Source organism: Carcharodon carcharias, chromosome 21 (genome assembly GCF_017639515.1).
Source record: "Carcharodon carcharias isolate sCarCar2 chromosome 21, sCarCar2.pri, whole genome shotgun sequence".
In the NCBI taxonomy this organism is placed as follows: domain Eukaryota; kingdom Metazoa; phylum Chordata; class Chondrichthyes; order Lamniformes; family Lamnidae; genus Carcharodon; species Carcharodon carcharias.
Genome location: NC_054487.1, coordinates 60,027,162 through 60,045,124, shown reverse-complemented (window position 1 = coordinate 60,045,124; position 17,963 = coordinate 60,027,162). Strand labels below are relative to the sequence as shown.

Below are 17,963 nucleotides of genomic sequence, written 5' to 3'. Positions count from 1 at the left end.
AGGCAATCAAACTATATTCTACCTTGCCCGTGCAATTTCGTGCTTGTTGCACGGGCAGAACGGTCAGGTGGGCAGCCGCCAATTTCAAAAACCCTTATCCAAGCGCAGGATAAAAAAGTTCAGCAGCATTGCCAGTGTGAGTGGTGAGGACTTTTGGAGATAGTTTGCTGCTGGTTTCTTATTGGTACTTGGCAGCTTCTTCTCTGTTCGGGGCTTCATTCTTAGCATTTCCAGGCTTCATTTCAGGACTCATTGGTGTCTGCAGGGCCCCTGGAGGATTCAGACCGTGTGGGCCCTTCCAGGTATCAGACAGCCTCCTGTTACCCTGGTAATGGGAATTGTGGTCTCTGATAAGGAAGAGAGGGGAAAGGGGAGGAGGCCAGGTGTCCCAGTGCAGCTTCCAGGGGAGGGACCTGTGGGAGGAGAGGGGCAGGCTCAAGGGTCGCTGGACCAGCAGGAAGTCCAAGGCGGAAGGGGCCACAGAAGATGCCACTATCCTGCTGTCGGGGTTTACAGGCGGCGATGCAGCTACATCAATATGTTGGAGGTGCAATGCTGAAGGAGGCTCCGCCTCTCAAGGGAGACAGTCACCTTCATTTGTCAGATGATTGGGCCTGAGATCAGCTCCAGCTGTTTGGGTGGACACCACATGCCAGTGGCTCTGAAGGTCACAGTGGTCCTCAACTTCTAGGTCTTCCAGAGGTCAATGGGGGATCTTTGTGGATTGCCCCAATCAGCTGTCCACAGTTGCGTCAAGCTGGTGACAGAAACGCTGTTCAGGCAGGTACTGTCCTTTATTCTTTTTTCTTTGGGTGAGGCCAGCCAGGCTGAGCGAGCCAGAGGCTTTCCAGCAATTGCTGGGTACCCCTGCGTCCAGGGTGCAATCGACTGCACACATGTGGCAATCAAGGTGCCAGCGGGTCAGCCGGGTGCCTTTGTCAACAGGAAGGGATTACAGATAGTGTGCGACCACAGGACGCAGATTCTGCAAGTCTGTGCAAGGTAGCCTGGCAGCTACCATGATATGTACATCCTTAGACACACCCAGGTGCCGAGGCTCTTCAGTGCTCCAGCTCGACTGGATGGATGGCTGCTGGGTGACCAGGGCTATCCTTTGAAAAGGTGGCTTATGATGCCTCTCCCCAAGAACAGAGGCAGGGAAGCATTACAATAGGATTCATGCCTCCACAAGGGCGGTGGTAGAGAGGACCATAGGTCTTATGAAGATGCACTTCCGGTGCCTGGACCATTCAGGGTGTACACTACAATACCCCCCAGAGTGGGTATCACTGATAGTGGTTGCATGCTGTGCTCTCCATAACCTGGCACTGGCAAGGCGGGAGGAAGATCTTCATGCAGCTGCACAGGCCACAGATCTTGAATCCAGTAGTGAGTCAGAAGAGGAGCATGGTGAGGAGAACACTGAGGGCGTGGAGGCAGACCTCTGTAACCTCCAGGGAGGCAGGGACACCAGGGACACCTTGATCCAAAGCTCCTTCAGCTAGGCTGCCAAAGATCAGCTTCAACCTCACGCTAAGGCTGCCACCTCCATCCCTGATGTCTGAAATGATCCTTTCATTTGCGCCCAAAGTCCACTCAGTGCCTGTGTAATAAAGTAACCAGCCACTCATGTCCAGCATTACATACTGGTGTACCCTGCACCAGAAAGAAAAAAAGTGAAGTATACTCAGACCATCAGGACCAAAGCAAATTTAATGTTATTGTCACATTGAAAACATGATGACATTACTGGTGTTGATATCCGCACCAGCAGACATATAAACCAAACATAAATGAACAGAAAAATCACCTGTGATCTGTCCCTCTTGTGCTCATTGTATCTTTAACTTATGTTTACGAGTGCTACGTCTTGGTGCCCACCCTTAGCCCTTGCTGGCACTAGCATTGGAGATGGCCTGCTGATGCTGCTGTCTTGTTTGCCTTGGTGGTCTTGGCGGTTGTCCTCTGGCCAGTGGAGCCTGTGCTGGCCCTGCCCGAGAGGGAGCGGCCAGTGCCAAGGCTGGCATCTCCACAGTCGCCGCAGCCTCATCAGATGCAACAGTCACTAGCAGAGGGGTGGAGGAGCTGCTGCCATCATCCAGAGACCTCTGAGAGGAGCCCGGAGAGAAGACAAGCAGCTCATGCGCCAATGTGAGGTCTGACACAGCTCCCTTGACCTCCCTGCTCACCGTTGATGGACGGGCACCTAGCTGAGATACTGGGTGACCACCTGAAGTCATTGCCTATGTGTGGAGTTGCAGGTCCGAGCACAATCCCAGGAACCCCTCATTCTTTCCCTGGAGCTGCCTCTCCATGAGAGTCGCCACTCTCTCAATGAAGGAGGCAGTGTGTTTGGCGCTGCGCTTATGCTCCACATGGACTCCTCCACAACAGAGACCATAGCATGTATCTCTGTCAGATCGTCTCGCATATCCCACTGGACATCCAGCATCTGCCGTCTAATGGGCGACTCCGGAGGCCCATCATCAGCCTTCGACTGTGCATCGTCCTGGTCTCCAGCAGTCCTCCGACTGCCAGCGCCCTGGGCACTCTCTGCTTCCGCCTACACCTCAAGTGAATGTGAAGTGCCCTCACCAATGTGCACCGGCATTCGAGCCACTGATCTAATGCCCAGATGCTGGTGCCTGGTTCAGAGAGCGGGTGTGACGCAGGTGCAAATGAAGCCCGGTGGTCCTCTGGCATCAGTTGGTTTAAAAACAACCCAGGCAGCCCCTGGAAGGCTGCCACGGAAGAACGTCTCCTCTGTGTCTTCAGTATTCAAGTTATGGATTTGAGTGCGGTTGGACATGGCAGGTGGGAGGGCAGGTTGGCTGGGCACTCAGCCGCCTGGTTTTCTGATGAGTGCCTCGTGGTCCTCCTGGGGGAGGAGGCCGCTGCACCTCACAAAGAGGGAGGAGGTGGCAGCACTGGTTGCGACACACATGGTTGCAGTGCAGGAGGAGGTTCGCTCAGGGTGCGCTTAGGAAGGGTGAGTCCCATGTTGGCAAGGGTCAGTGTGCAGAATTGTTAAAGTGTGGCTGTCCCCCGAGGGGTCCAGAGAGCGAGTGCGTGCTGGCAAATTGAAAAGGGAGAACAAGGACATGTCATTAGTTAAAGTCATCACTCTGTCATTGTGTTGCCAGGCATCCTGGTGAGACAGTGGAGATCTGTATCACAGTGCCATTATCTTTCAATGATCAATGAGGACTCCAGGTTTGAGGCTCCCATCGCTGAAGAGACTACATTAGAGAGGTTGCACAATCTGAGACTCTCACCTCTGTGCACTGCGCTCTTAGCTCATCTGGCATCCCTGCATCTCCACAGCCAGTTGCACATGGAGCATGTTAGCTCTCCAGCTCTAGCACGTCCTGCAGCAGCAGGTTGGGCGGGCCTCTGCCTGTCTGTGACCTTTCCAATTGGTTATGGCTTGTCTTATCCTGAAAGAACAGAGGAGCATTGATTAGTCCACTCTCTACCTGCAGCAACATTGCAGCCTGGCCAATCCCAGTTGAGAACCACCTTACAGGGCACATCTGAGTCATAGCCCTTGAGCCACAAGGCACTCAGTCCAAGCAGCCAGGGCTCACTCTCTTGTCCAGCTCTGGTGCCATTTACAGTTGGCGCTCAGATTCTGATGTCCACAGGGGGACGGCCACACCTTTAGACTTCTACACACTGACCCATGCCAACATGGCGCTCACCCTTCCTAACGCGGCAGGTCATTGAACCACTTCTGGCACTGCACCCATGTGCATCGCATCATGTCTTGGCTGCTCACCAGCGCTGCCATCTCCTCCCATGCCCACTTGATGAGGTGCGGTGGCCTCCTCCTCCCATCTCTGGGGTCAAGGGAGTCCCTCCTGGCAGCCACCTCCTCCAGGATGAGGACAGCGAAGCACTCATCAGAAAACCGAGGTTGGGGGGAGGGCGGCGAGTGCCCACCCGACCTGCCCTCCCACCTGCCATGTCCAGCTGCACTCGACTTCATAACTTGAATATTGAAGGCGCAGAGGGGATGATTTAAACATCGGCGCTCATTTACAAATCCTTCCATAACCTCCCCTCACCCTAACTCTGCAACTTTCTCCAGCTGTTGCCCAGGTCCACCATTTGGAATAAAAACAGATTATTCAATAGATGCTCAGCAGATTAAGCAGCTGCTTAGATCGTTTTTAAACCAGCCTCCAGGTCGCCATTGGGCCCAGCGGCTGACAGGCACCCACGCCCCCGCCCACCCTGACCAGTGAGGAGTCACATTTGACACTGGTGGGCCAATTAAGGCTTGCCAGTGTGAAAACACGGTTGGGGGCTGATTGCGGACCCACCCGCCCACCGACCTCAAAATTCTGGCCTAAATGCTCCAAGGTGCTTCATGGGCCCCATTATAAAACAAAATTTGACACTGAGCCGCATAGAGATATTAGGGCAGATGGCCAATAGCTTGGTCAAAGAGGAGGCTTCATGGTGCATCTTAAAAGATGAAAGAGAGGTAGAGAGGTGAAGAAGTTTTGGGAGAAAATTCCAGAGCTTAGGGCATAGGCAGATGAAAGCATTGCCAGCAAGGGTGGAGCAATTAAAATCATGGATGTTTAAAAAGCCTGAATTAGTATTAGAGGAGGCAGATTATCTGAGAAGTTTATGGGCTTAAAGGGGATTGCAGAGATAGGCTGGGTGGAGGGATTTGAAAACAATAATGAGAATTTTAAAATCTGATTTTAAAATTTGATTAACCTGTAAACTTATAACAGATTATGGAAAATAAAATCAAACATATTTGCCCTATGGTTTTGAGTGAAAAGCTTCCTGCTATCATTTATTTTTAAATGTTTTAGGGCAAATTTGGTGAGCAGAGCTTTACTAAATGTCAAAGAATTGGGAGCAATAAATTGTATTTACATGGCACCTTTAACTTTCAAAAATAATCTAGAGAGCTTCACAGGAGATTTGGAAGGAGCAATCAAAATATTGATTGACGAGAAGCTTTTAGGCAGGCGTTTAAAGGCTTGTGGACAAGTTACAGAGGCAGAGATATTTGGGGATGTTGGAACTAGCTGTAAGTTCCAAATAGTTAGATAAGAAGTTAAACCATGCAGATGCTGGAACTCTGAGGTGAAAAGAGAAAATGCTGGATACATCAGAGAAAGGGTCATAGACCTCAAACATTAACCCTACCTTCCTTTTTCCAAAGACGCTGCTGGATCTGCTGAGCATCTATTGAATAATCTGTTTTTATTCCAAATGGTGGACCTGGGCAATAGGTGGAACAGAAGAGTGAGGCACAGGAGTTCAGATTTAACAGTCTTTTGTGAATATGTGTAAGGCTGGAGAAAGTTGCAGAGTTAGGGTGAGGTGAGGTCATAGAAGGATTTGTAAATGGGGGCTGACATTTAAATCTGAGGGGAGATAGTCAAATTAGGCCAATGAAATTAGAGGTGATGGGTGAGCAAGGCTTGGGATAGGATGTGAGTTTGGAAACTTCAATAATTTGGGAATTTGTGAAGGATGGAGGTCATAAGACTGGTAAAGAAGGTTTTGGAGAAATCTGGGGATAAATTGGTACTCATTTTCCCATTTTTCCTGGCGGATCACAGGAGCAAAAAGATCAATTTTGTAAGGCTAAGTCCTGTGCGCCAAAGTTCTTACGGAGTTCTGATGAAAGATCGGCAACCTGAAATGTTAAGCTGAATTTTCTCGTCCCTGTGGAAATGGGCTTGGGTATGGGGAGCCAGGAAAGTAGTGGGAAACCCCATCAGGACAGCTCACTGATGCTGTCCCACCTCCGTGCCACATTCCCAGGGGTGGGCTGTCATGGGAATCAATAGCCCGCTCCACTGAGGTGGGCAGGTAGTGAAGCCAATTAAGGCCCCAATCAAGGGTCATTTTCCCCAGTGGTATAATTTTCCTGTGTTGCACAAGTTCCCTGTTGTGTTGGGATTCTGACAATGCTGTGGAGGCAGCCTTTGTCAGGAGGTCAATGGGCCATGGGCGGCTGAATTAATTGGCAGCATCGGGCAGGGGGAGCGGTGCAGGGGTTGTCGGCTGGGTATTGCGCACAGGTGCTCTTCTGGAAGGGTCAACTCTCCACCCTGAGACCCTTCATAGTACTTTGTCATCTTTCTCACTGCAGAGAGAATGAGAAGAGAATCTGAAAGTCTTCTATAGGTATATAAATAATAAAAAGGTGGTTAAAGGAGGTGTAGGCCCAATTAAGAGCCAAAAGGGAATTTACATTTAGAGGCAGAGGGCATGTTTGAGGTACTAACTGAGCACTTTACTAAGGAAGAAGATGCTGCCAAAGTCATAGTGAAAGAGTAGGTAATTAAGAAACCAGATGGACTAAAAATCAATAAGTAGAAGGTATTAGAAAGGCTGGCTGCACTTAAAGTTGATAAGTCATCAGGTCTAGATGGGATGCATCCAAGGACACTAGGAGAAGTAAGGTTAGGAATTATGGAAGCACTGGTCATAACCTTCCAATCTTCCTTTGATACAGGGGTGGTGCCAGAAAACTGGAGAATTGCAAATATTATACTTGTTCATGGAAGGGTGTATGGATAAGCCCAGCAACTACAGGCTAGTCAGTTTAAACTCGGTGGTGAGAAAGCTTTTAGAAACGACAATCCAGACAAAATTAACAGTCACTTCCACAAGCATGGATTAATTAAGAAAAGTCTGCAGATTTGTTAAGGGCAAGGTGTGTTTAACTGACTTCATAAGTTAACAGAGAGGGTTGATGAGGGTAATGTAGTTTATGTGGTGTACGTGGACTTCCAAAATGTATTTGATAATGTGGCAAACTTAATGCAGAGAAGTGAGAAGTGATACATTTTGGTTAAGAAGAATAAGGAGAGGCAATATATAATAAAATAAAAAATACAATTCTCAAGTGGGTGCAGGAGCAGAGGGACTTGGCTTGTGTGCAAACTTAAAACGCATGGAATAAAAAAGACAGTGGCAGCATGGATGTAAAGTTGGCTGAGTGACAGAAAACAGGAAGTAGTTGTTAATGGTATTTTTTTGGACTGGAGGAACATATACCATGGGGTTTCCCAGGGGTTGATATTGGGACCACTACTTTTCTTGATCTGCATTAATGATTGAGACTTGGGTATACAGCACACAATTTCAACATTTGCAGATGGACACAAAACTTGGAAGTATTGTGAGCCATGAGGAGAAGAATATTAGACTTCAAGGGGACATAGACGAGCTAGTGGACATATAGCAGATGAAATTTAATGCAGAGAAGTGAGAAGTGATACATTTTGGTTAAGAAGAATAAGGAGAGGCAATATAAAATAAAAAATACAATTCTCAAGTGGGTGCAGGAGCAGAGGGACCTGGAGGTATGTTTGCAAAATTTATTGAATGTGACAAGCTGGATTGAATATGTGGTTAATAAGGCATATGGGATCCTGGACTATATAAATAGGGGCTGAGAGTACAAAAGCAAGGAAGTCATAGTGAACCTTTATAAAATGCTGTTTGGCCCCAATAGGAATACTGACCAGAATTTTCCAGCTGCCCCGTGGCAGGCAGGGCCGATCAACCATTGAAATCTCCGTTCACATTGGCGGGACTGGAAGATCCCTCTGGCATGGGCTGGAAATTCTGGCTACTGTGTCTAGTTCTGGGCACTACACTTTAGGAACGATGTGAAGGCTTTAAAGTGGGAATGTAGATAAGATATACGAGAATGGCTCCAGAAGTGAGGGTCTTCCGTTACATGAATAGATTGGAAAAGTTAGGGCTGTTCTCCTCAGAGAAGGTAAGCTTGAGAGGAGATTTGATAGAGGTGTCCAGATTCATGAGGGATCGGGTCAGACTAGATTGGGAGAAACTGTTCCCGTTGGCGGAAAATTAACTGAGGAGAAAGAACTTGCAAGGCGACGGGGAAATGGCATGAGAATTAGCATGGATATGGTGGGCTGAAGGGCCTCCTTCTCAGCCCATTCTGGTTCTATGATTCTGTGATGAATCACTTTTGAAATGTAGTCACTGTTGCAGTGCAGGGTACTATGACATGCAATTTTGCACACACCAAAGTTCCACAAACACCAGTGTGATAAATAATTAGATCATTAATTTAGCTGTGGTGGTTCAGAGAAAAAAAAAATGTTGGCCCCTTTCTGTTCTTTGAATGCAAACCTTATAACACTTACAGGTTTATTTTAGGTAAAGTTAGATGTATAACATTTTATTTTAGTCAGTAAAAAATTAATGAGTATAGCTTTTGTTAGTAATATTTCATGAAGCTTAGAGTGCTGTAAATTTTATTTTTTCCAGTTCAAGTGTTGTGGAGTGGTATACTTTACAGATTGGTTGGAAATGACAGAAATGGAGTGGCCTCCTGACTCCTGCTGCATTAGAGAATTTCCAGGATGCGCTAAACAAGCCCACAATGGGCATTTTATTGAAATTTATCAAGAGGTGAGTGGGCTGACTCCTTGCAACATTTATTAAATAAATTGTAACATGTGGTTAGCCAATATGGTTTGCAAATGGTTGGAAATGGATGCATCTCTCATTTGAAGTGAAGTGCACTCCTTCTACAGAAAGTTTTCACAGTCAACTCACTCATAATTGCACATTTATATTAAAGGGCATACAAAATCTTCATGGGGAAACTGATCGGGAACTTTCCCTCACTAATTGGGCTAGTGGGTGGGAACTCCCTTCTGCCCCTCTAACTCGCCATTGAAAGGATGTGTGAAAGTTAGCTGCATAACTAGGACAACAAGAAGCTACAGAAGAGTAAGCTCTTCATGTTGGGAATGTCGCCTCCATTAAGTCTTGTTCCATTACATTAACTGCCCATTAAATCTGTTTCTCTCTCCATGGATGCTGCTTGACTTGCTGATTAAAAATTTCCACAATGAACTGAATGTTCAAGTCTTAATATTGATCAAGTTAAATTATTCCAGTACATAGCATGGCATCTTCAACTCTGAATGCTCAGTTTAGATGTTTGGATAAAAGAAGCAGCACAAAATGGACAGAATTGATGGAAAATTAGATTTACAAGGATCATTACATCCTTAAGTGCTGATTCATATTTATTCCCCACAAACTGGACAGTCCTCCTGCACCAAATGCTACCCTGGTTTCAGAACTGCAACAGAGACCAAATGAATAGAAGTTTGATGTGGCAATAGAGAATATGTACTTGACGCTCAAATAATGGGCATTCCCAACATGAAGAGCTTACTCCTCTGTAACTTCTTGTTGTCCTAGTTACGCAGCTAACTTTCACTCATCCTCTTTCAGCAGTGAGGGGAAGTCAGATGTTGGTGTCCATCAATGCTAATGCCACTTTATAGTAACCAACAGCAGACTTACTAATTACTGAATGAAATGGAACAAGATCAGCATTTTATTTTTGCTTTGTCTCAAATGCAATGCTAAACTTTTGTGGGGTATCCCAACCAAGAATCTTATCATGTGTGTAATGGGATTATTCAAATATGAAGTAGCGCAGCATCTCAAGTGTATGACTACAGGGAAATGAAGTTTTTTTTAAAATTAGCTACAGCAGCTCACATTGAAATACTCTGTACTGGAAGAAATAATTATATGGTTGAAAAATGGAGGGCCAAGCATAATTAATAGAATGATTAATAGAAATGTACACATTAATTCTCCAAATACTGATAGTTTTTTTTTTACATTAATTATGTATCTTTCTGTAAACTGAGGCTAGAGTTGTGGTGATATATTATTCTCTTCACTGCTGGAGTGATAATCTGCTGGAGCAGATCAACCATCCATTGTAAAATCTGCTGGATTTTCATTCCATTAAAATTATTGGAACATTAGTGAATCAGTAATGTTGCCTGATCCGCTCCTCCAGATTACTGCCCAGGCATCAAAGGCAAATATTTACCCTGTGGACTCTTCTGCCCTCCAGTATCCCATCCTGCTGGAATTATTTCACTTCTACTCCCATTCTTTTCTTATGTCCCTTAAGTCTCTCTATCCTTCTACAATTTTCATACTTTCAAAAGCCAAGGTTAATGTTACCAAGTTGCTACGTCCCAATTTACTTTTCTCAGCATTGGTTCTCTCTCTCTTGGTGCTTAACTTTGGTTTTGCAATAGAATTGGAGCCTTCAGGTGTTAGTGTCAGCAAAGTGACGAGCTGAAATCTGACTTAAGTCAAGTGGTATTGAATTCACTTTGAAGTAATATGATCATGAATGAAGTGTATTTCAATGAAGCTTTTTGTTAACTGGAAAGAGGTAAATCATCCAGAAGTTGTCAACAAATAAATGCCATTTGCCAAAAGAGGTCTCTTAGGAATTTCACAGTTGATATACAAATGATTTCTGCCAGGAAATAATGAACTAAGCTTTTACATTTCCTTTTCCTTTTTCTCATTTTGTTTACATCAAGCATTGGTTAGTGTTCGTATTATATGTGTGAAAGTTCCCACTGCAGCAGCATAAATACACAGTGGCAAAACTGAACCCCCATCATTGGAGTTCTTTTTTTCTGATACAACACACGAAAACCAATATGGAACATGTACTTTTTCCCCAAAAAGTCTTTAGAAGACAATATTAAACTCCAAAAGCAGTTCAAAACCTTTTAATGATACCAGTTAATTGTATGTGGAGCAGTGTAAACAAAGATTTACTTTGGGCAGAATTTTCTGCCTGTTGGGCGGGCAGGCCCGACCCAATCTCCAGCGGGCAGGGAGATGATCCCCACCAGAGAAACAGGCCCCGCTGCCATTTTATGTGGGCGGGCCAATCAAGGCCCGCCCAGCGTGTTGTCAGGCGGGAAGCGGTATGCACTCCCTGTGTGTGGGGGGTGGGGAGGAGAATCCTCAAAAGCGAGAGTGCGCTCTTTCGTGCATGCTCACATCTCCCTGAGGCTAAGTGCAGCCTCAGGGAGATCGCTCACACTTTTAAAAATATTAAAAATAGAAAAAAAAAATCCTTAACATGTCCCTCACATCTGACAATGTCACATGAGATGGGACATGTTCATAAATTACAGTAAAACTTTATTAAACTTTTTAAAACCCTGCATGAAACCTCATCCCGCCGCTGGATGAGGTTTCATGTTTTTTTCTATTCCCGCTGGGGCTCCTGGCCTGCCCGCCAACTTTAAGGTTGGATGGGCAGGTCCTTTAATTATTTAAATGATCCTGTCAATGGCCTCAGTTGGCCATTGACAGGTCGGTGGGCCCACAGCTGATTTTGCTGAAAATTTAAATGGGACGGGGTGATGTCGGGGGTTCCGCCCAACATCGCCTAGCCAGCGGTGCCCGCATTCCATGAACAAATAAATAAAAACTCAGATATCACATGAATGCTGCCTCCTCCATCCCATATCACAGATTAAGTGCAACACTGCAGATCACTGTCTGGAATGTCTGCTGCAAAATATAATGTAAATATACGTTTCCTGTGAAATAAATATAATGGATTGTACACCTACATACGTGAGCTCCAAAAAGAAATGATGTGCATCATAAACATCACAAATTCTGCCCAAGTGCACACGGTTGCAAGGGCATCTTCTAACAAACCATTTGAAGTTTTTATATCAGCTGGTAGCACTCACTTGTAAATATATCCAGCGGCGGGATGAGGTTTCATGCAGGGTTTTAAAAAGTTTAATACAGTTTTACTGTAATTTATGAACATGTCCCATCTCATGTGACATTGTCAGATGTGAGGGACATGTTAAGGATTTTTTTTTTTCTATTTTTAATATTTTTAAAAGTGTGAGCGATCTCCCTGAGGCTGCACTTAGCCTCAGGGAGATGTGAGCATGCACGAAAGAGCGCACTCTCGCTTTTGAGGATTCTCCTCCCCACCCCCCCACCCACACAGGGAGTGCATAGCGCTTCCCGCCTGACAACGCGCTGGGCGGGCCTTAATTGGCCCGCCCACATAAAATGGCAGCGGGGCCTGTTTCTCTGGTGGGGATCATTTTACACGTTGGCGAGCGGGCCCCGCCCCCTACTCACCAATGGCAAAATTCTGCCCTTTGTACTTTGTCATAAGTGCCCTCTTATTTTTATAGCTCTTAAAGCACCAGATTTTTAAAGCTGTAATTTAACATAGACACATGAATGTAAGAGTAAATTCTAAATGTGTGGAGGTATTAAAGCTTGCATTGTAAGTGTTCATATTTCAAATGTTGTTTACAACATAAATGAGGTTTTCAATGACTGTAAAATACATATTATTTTTGATGGTTATGTTTATACTAGCATTTCAATATGGAAAGCAGCAGCACCATTCTCTCTGGACGGGGCATTTTATCAGGTTTTGGCTCAGAGACTGATGCTGAAAAGTCCTTAATGATGCATTAATACTGCTGGTGGCTATTTACATGTCAACAGTAACTTATTTCTAGGTTACTAAAATACTACTTCAATTGTTTAAAGGTAAAAAAAAAACTTGCTCTGGAGCCATATTCCCCAATTCCTATTGCCCCTTTCTTCTTCATCCATTGTATTTCAACTTGTTATTTCTTTATATCATTTTCTATGCACTATATTTTAACTTCGGCTTGCCTTCTTATTGAAGTTTAAGTAAAAATGTTCTGTGTTTTCACTATCTTGCCATTCCAATTTACCTGAATTCTGAAGAAATAAAATTTACCCCTTGACCAACTAAAAACTACTATGGAATTAACCTGCCAAACCTTGACCTAATTTTCAAACTAACATTTGATATCAAGATAAAAACAAAAATAAAAACAAAAAAACTGCGGATGCTGGAAATCCAAAACAAAAACAGAATTACCTGGAAAAACTCAGCAGGTCTGGCAGCATCGGCGGAGAAGAAAAGAGTTGACGTTTCGAGTCCTCATGACCCTTCGACAGTTCTGTCGAAGGGTCATGAGGACTCGAAACGTCAACTCTTTTCTTCTCCGCCGATGCTGCCAGACCTGCTGAGTTTTTCCAGGTAATTCTGTTTTTGTATTTGATATCAAGAGTTTGTTAAGTAATGTGTCAGTACCACAGGGAGCTGAGGACCTCAAAAGCAAAATGATTTAGTCAGTAGTTTTCAAATAGTTAATTTACTATGAATATTTCTGAGCTAGTGACCTATGTACTATAGAATATTACTTTTTAATTTTCAAACTCTGGTAACATCAATTGAAATCTGTCAAGCAAAAAATTATACACAAGATATTCTGAAATTCAATCCTTTGGGAAATAGATCCAGGTGTTTGAAAGGCTGTTCAAGAGATAAGCATGTCAGTCGCTCAGAAATCATCCCATCAGTGGTGATTTGAAATTCCCCCCACTCTATTTATTGTGCGCTGAAGGGTATCACTAACCGTGAACATATTTACAAGTGAGTGCTACCAGCTGATATAAAAACTTCAAATGGTTTGTTAGAAGATGCCCTTGCAACCGTGTGCACTTGGGCAGAATTTGTGATGTTTATGATGCACATCATTTCTTTTTGGAGCTCACGTATGTAGGTGTACAATCCATTATATTTATTTCACAGGAAACGTATATTTACATTATATTTTGCAGCAGACATTCCAGACAGTGATCTGCAGTGTTGCACTTAATCTGTGATATGGGATGGAGGAGGCAGCATTCATGTGATATCTGAGTTTTTATTTATTTGTTCATGGAATGCGGGCACCGCTGGCTAGGCCAGCATTTATTGCCCATCCCTAACTGCCCTCGTTCAGAGGGAATTTTTAAGAGAAAACCACATTTCTGTGGACCTGGAGTCACATGTAGCCCAGACCAGGTAAGGACAGCAGATTTCTTTCCCTAAAGGACATTAGTGAACCAGATGGGTTGCTGTCATTATTATCTTGTGTTTGAAAGTGGATAATGTACAATAGCAGCAGGTGCATCATATGCTCACTGGCAGTGACATATTAAAATGATGTAACCTCAGACAGATTTGAAGTTCATAAGCCCCAAGAGCTGCCAAAGATAAAAATGAGGGCCTCTTTACTATTTACCCCTCAGTGGGACTTAGAGGGAACAGCAACCTATCGCAAAGAAAGATCAGAATATTATCTACTTGAAGGTTTGAGGTCTCCTTGCAAGTACCACTCTCACATATTGGCAATATAAAATCACCTTACATGATTCATTTTTCTTTTTAAGATAGTACAATTTCTGTGACCATATTATTCTGCAAAGATTGGAATATTTATCGCATATTCATGGCACATAAAATTTTTATTGAATAAAGATCTTTTTAAATGTTCTGACTTTCAAATAAATGAAAGATGGTTTCTTCAACTTCCAAATTCCAAATATTGTGTTTCTACATTACTGTTAAAATGAAACTCTGGTGTACAGTAAACAAATTGGGCTAAGTCCCACTTCAGGACTTGAGCACAAAAATCTAGGCTGACACTCCAGTGCAATACTGAAGGAGTGCTGCACTATCGGAGAGGCTGTCTTTCGGATGAGGCCCTGTCTGCCTTCTCAGGTCTACGTAAAATAACCCATAACGCTATTTCGAAGAATAGAGGAGTAATCCCTGGGGTCCTAGTCAACATTTATCCCTCAATCAACATCATAAAAAAAAGATTGTCTAATCATCATTTTGCTGTTTCTGGGACTTGCTGTGCACAAATTGCTGCATTTCTTCCATTACAATAGTGACTACACTTCAAAAGCACATCATTGCTTATAAAGTGCTTGGAGATATTCGGTGGTTCCAAAAGAGGTTACTTAAATGCAAGTCTCTTTTACATTTATTTGGTGCATCGGATGACTTTGATGGAACTGATTTCTGGAGTTTGATAGCAATTTGTTTTCAATTTTTTTCCTTTCTTTTCTTACTGACACTGTACAATACTCAACCAAAGTGGTGATGCTCTCACTTCGTTGGGCCCTTGCCACTCTTCCCACACATTCAGAAGGAATGACCTTGAATTAACCATCCCTACTTCTGCAGAAGGAAAAGGAGTAGCAAGTGCGAGTTGCACCACAGCAGAAGACAGCAGCCAACTTGCTGCATTTTTGCTTGTTTTACACTCAGTTTTATGTTTTGATGGAAGCAATGGGATCTTCAGGAAATTTAAGTCTAAGAGGTGCAAGTTGCTATCAGCAAGATTGATACAGAAACTGCTGTGAATTTCAGCATAATTTTACAGTAAAGCCTGCTTAATTAAGTGTGTGTGTGTGTGCGTGTGTGTGGAGCCTGCAAACTCGGCATTTCTGTGCACAACTTTTGAATGAATTATATTGGCCTATTATAAGTGTGAAAACCTAAGTTTACTGGCAGGGTATTGCACTTTTGTTGATCAAGATATTCAATTAATAAGGATTGAAGTTGAATTAATGGTTTCCAAGTTTAAAAAAAAACTTGAGGCGGGATTTCCGCACCCGCTTGGCGCCCGCAACCTTCTGGTCCCGCCGCAAGTCAGTGGACTTCTGGCCGGGGCTCCGGTCACCCGCAGCGGGTCCCACCTGTGACGGGGCCGATAAATCCCAGCCATGGACTAGAATTAGCTGGATTGGGGTATCATGCGCATGCTTCATTAGTTAAACCTCTTCCCTCACCCTTCAGCTCCAATTTCGATTGCATTACATGTTGCTGGAAATGCGAACTGATAATGACGAGTCAAGGGTAATAGGACCAACAGGTTATTTTCTTAACCAATAAGATTTAAGAATTAAACAAATAGAGGAACAACAGAGAAGGAAATAGTGTGAAGTCAGGTGCAGAAACAGACAGGGGACAAAAGATTAGATTAAGGGAGAGAGAGAAAAAAAGAGGCAGAAGTAAGACAAATATTAAATTATACATTTTAAATTGAAAAAAAAACCTCTCAGAACAATTTACTACCTGCAGAAATGAGGCTTCACAGTTTCAGTTGTTCCGGCTCTGGGAGGTTGATGAGCAATTCGCAAGCATAAAATCTTGCCGTTAAAAGGATCCTAATAATGTTAAGTGCCAGCCTAACTTCCTGCGGTGAGTTTAATTGGTAATTTAATTGCAAATGCAACCATTTCTTGAAACTTGCAAGGAGGTTGACAGTGAGTTTCTGTTCTTGCAAGGTTATCTGTGGAGTGCTCATCTTATCCAACAGCTTGCAGTGCTTTGCAAATCGCAAGTATCTCTTCCTTGTCCTAAATTGCTGGAGAATTTACGCACTAACAATGCCTTAAACTCTGTTATTTTGCCAGCAAGTTCTGGCCTCTTGTGTAGAATTTTTGCAAACGGTAATTGGCACCTTACATATCAAAATATTGATTAGAAAAATGGGGTAGTTGGAAATTTTCCCACTAAGAGTGAGGTCTCAGAAAATGTACTGTATTTTGTCTGTATTATGTTGATGCAGAGCACAGAGCATTGCACTTCAGAGTGTGTCATATGGGAAAAAAACATGTATTTAGTGCAGGCTTCTTTTATGGTTATTCAATGTAACATCTTTTGTTTTTGATACAGGGCTGCGGACAGAAAATGTACAATTTCCTGCGTGGCACAAAACAATTACAAGTGTTGAGGTTTCTTGGGATTTCCATTGGAGTAACACAGCTACTGGCCATGATACTCACTATTACATTACTTTGGGCCTTATACTATGACAAAAAGGAACCAAGGACTGGGCAAAGGATGGGTCAAAAAAAGCCCAGTTCCCAACACCTTGCCTGTCATTCAGTAGAACTAATGAAGTATGGCCCGAAGAACTGTGAACTAAGGCAGGCAGGTGCAGCTAACAACTTTTGCACACATTTTGAAATAGAGGAATTGTAGCTGGAGCTGATCAAGTCAGCTGGATGCTGGAAACATTGCACAAAAATTCCTTTTACCTTTGCACACAAATGTTACTATAAAATTTCAGAAGGACTTTTGAATTCTGTATTACAGCATCATCCCAAACAAGTGGATAAGAGAGTGAGAAAGAAACTTTTCAATGAAGGTAACTGGAAAAGGGTTTATTTTGATTTTGGCACTTTTCCATTGTTGCTACAGAAGGCCTGAACTTTCTTGAGTTTCACTCTCCCTTTTGGTTCATCTTGTCGTCAGTCCTTCATTGGAAACCTCCTCACGTCTTTGCCTCTGACCTTTATTTCAGGACCCCCAAATCAATTGGTTTCCAGGCACCCACTGGAAACCACTTTAAAACCAAGAAGTACAAATGGCAGCAAGAGTGCTGAGCATCTTCCATCAGTAACACTGATCAATGTAAAAGTGCCTTAATTAAATATATTTTTTGCAGATGTTATTGTAGAATACTGAAGTTATTGTGATTGTTCAAGAGCTTTGGGTTGGCAATAATCTTTGCCAGAAAAGGTTCATTGCTGTACTATGAGAATTTTCCAGAAATATAGAATTGATCAAAGCCATTAACTTAAATTTGTTTACATTCTGCGTTAACCAGACATTGGTGTGATTATTTTAATTGATGTACTGTTTTGTGTTATTCACTGGTTTGTAGAGTAATTGTCTTTTAGAATATTGGTCTTTGGAATTAGCTTCCTTTGAATCTTTCTTGTTGCAAATCCCTATCTTTCTCCTATTAAAACTATTGGTGTACGTATGGCCTGTTTACTGTATGATTACAAAAATCCCATTTACGATTACATTCTGTTATTTGTGGATTAGTACCTTTCAATAATTGTATTTTAAACATTGCAAACAATTACATCAAAAGTTTTTGAGACCAGGCCCCTGCTGAGTCCGAGCCCAATGACAAGCCTCTGGACTCGGCCCGGAGAGATGCAGAGACAAACGGTAACTTCAGGGGCCAACTGCGCATTCTGACTGAAGGGTGGAGGAGTGCATCCATGTTTGGCTGCAATTGTAGCTCCGGCATGTGAGCGCATGAAGTCTTCCTGCGAAGGGTAGTAGCTGTCTTGGAGACCCAGGTCCAGCAGTTTCTGCCAGATTTGTGTTCAGACCTACACACCATCGCTCAAGCCATGGGTGCGTTTCAGCAGTGGCTAGGCAAGAGGGGGCAGGGCACCTCGACCTCCCTCCAGGTGCCCCTTCTCATCAAGGAGTG

General features: G+C 43.6%; 1 protein-coding gene across 4 annotated transcripts in view; it reads left to right on the top strand.

The window, feature by feature from the left end:
- Nucleotides 1–17,494, top strand: part of tspan12 (tetraspanin 12) — a 58,452-nt gene extending 40,958 nt beyond the window's left edge. For 3 of the 4 annotated variants that reach the window (XM_041216045.1, XM_041216047.1, XM_041216046.1), the window contains exons 7-8: nucleotides 8,287–8,430; nucleotides 16,403–17,494. In XM_041216045.1, coding sequence (XP_041071979.1) covers nucleotides 8,287–8,430; nucleotides 16,403–16,711 — 453 coding nt within the window. In that variant the 3' untranslated portion in view covers nucleotides 16,712–17,494. The remainder of the gene's footprint in view (nucleotides 1–8,286; nucleotides 8,431–16,402) is intronic. The other variant, XM_041216048.1, reaches the window with a different exon arrangement.
- Nucleotides 17,495–17,963: the final 469 nt, after the last annotated feature.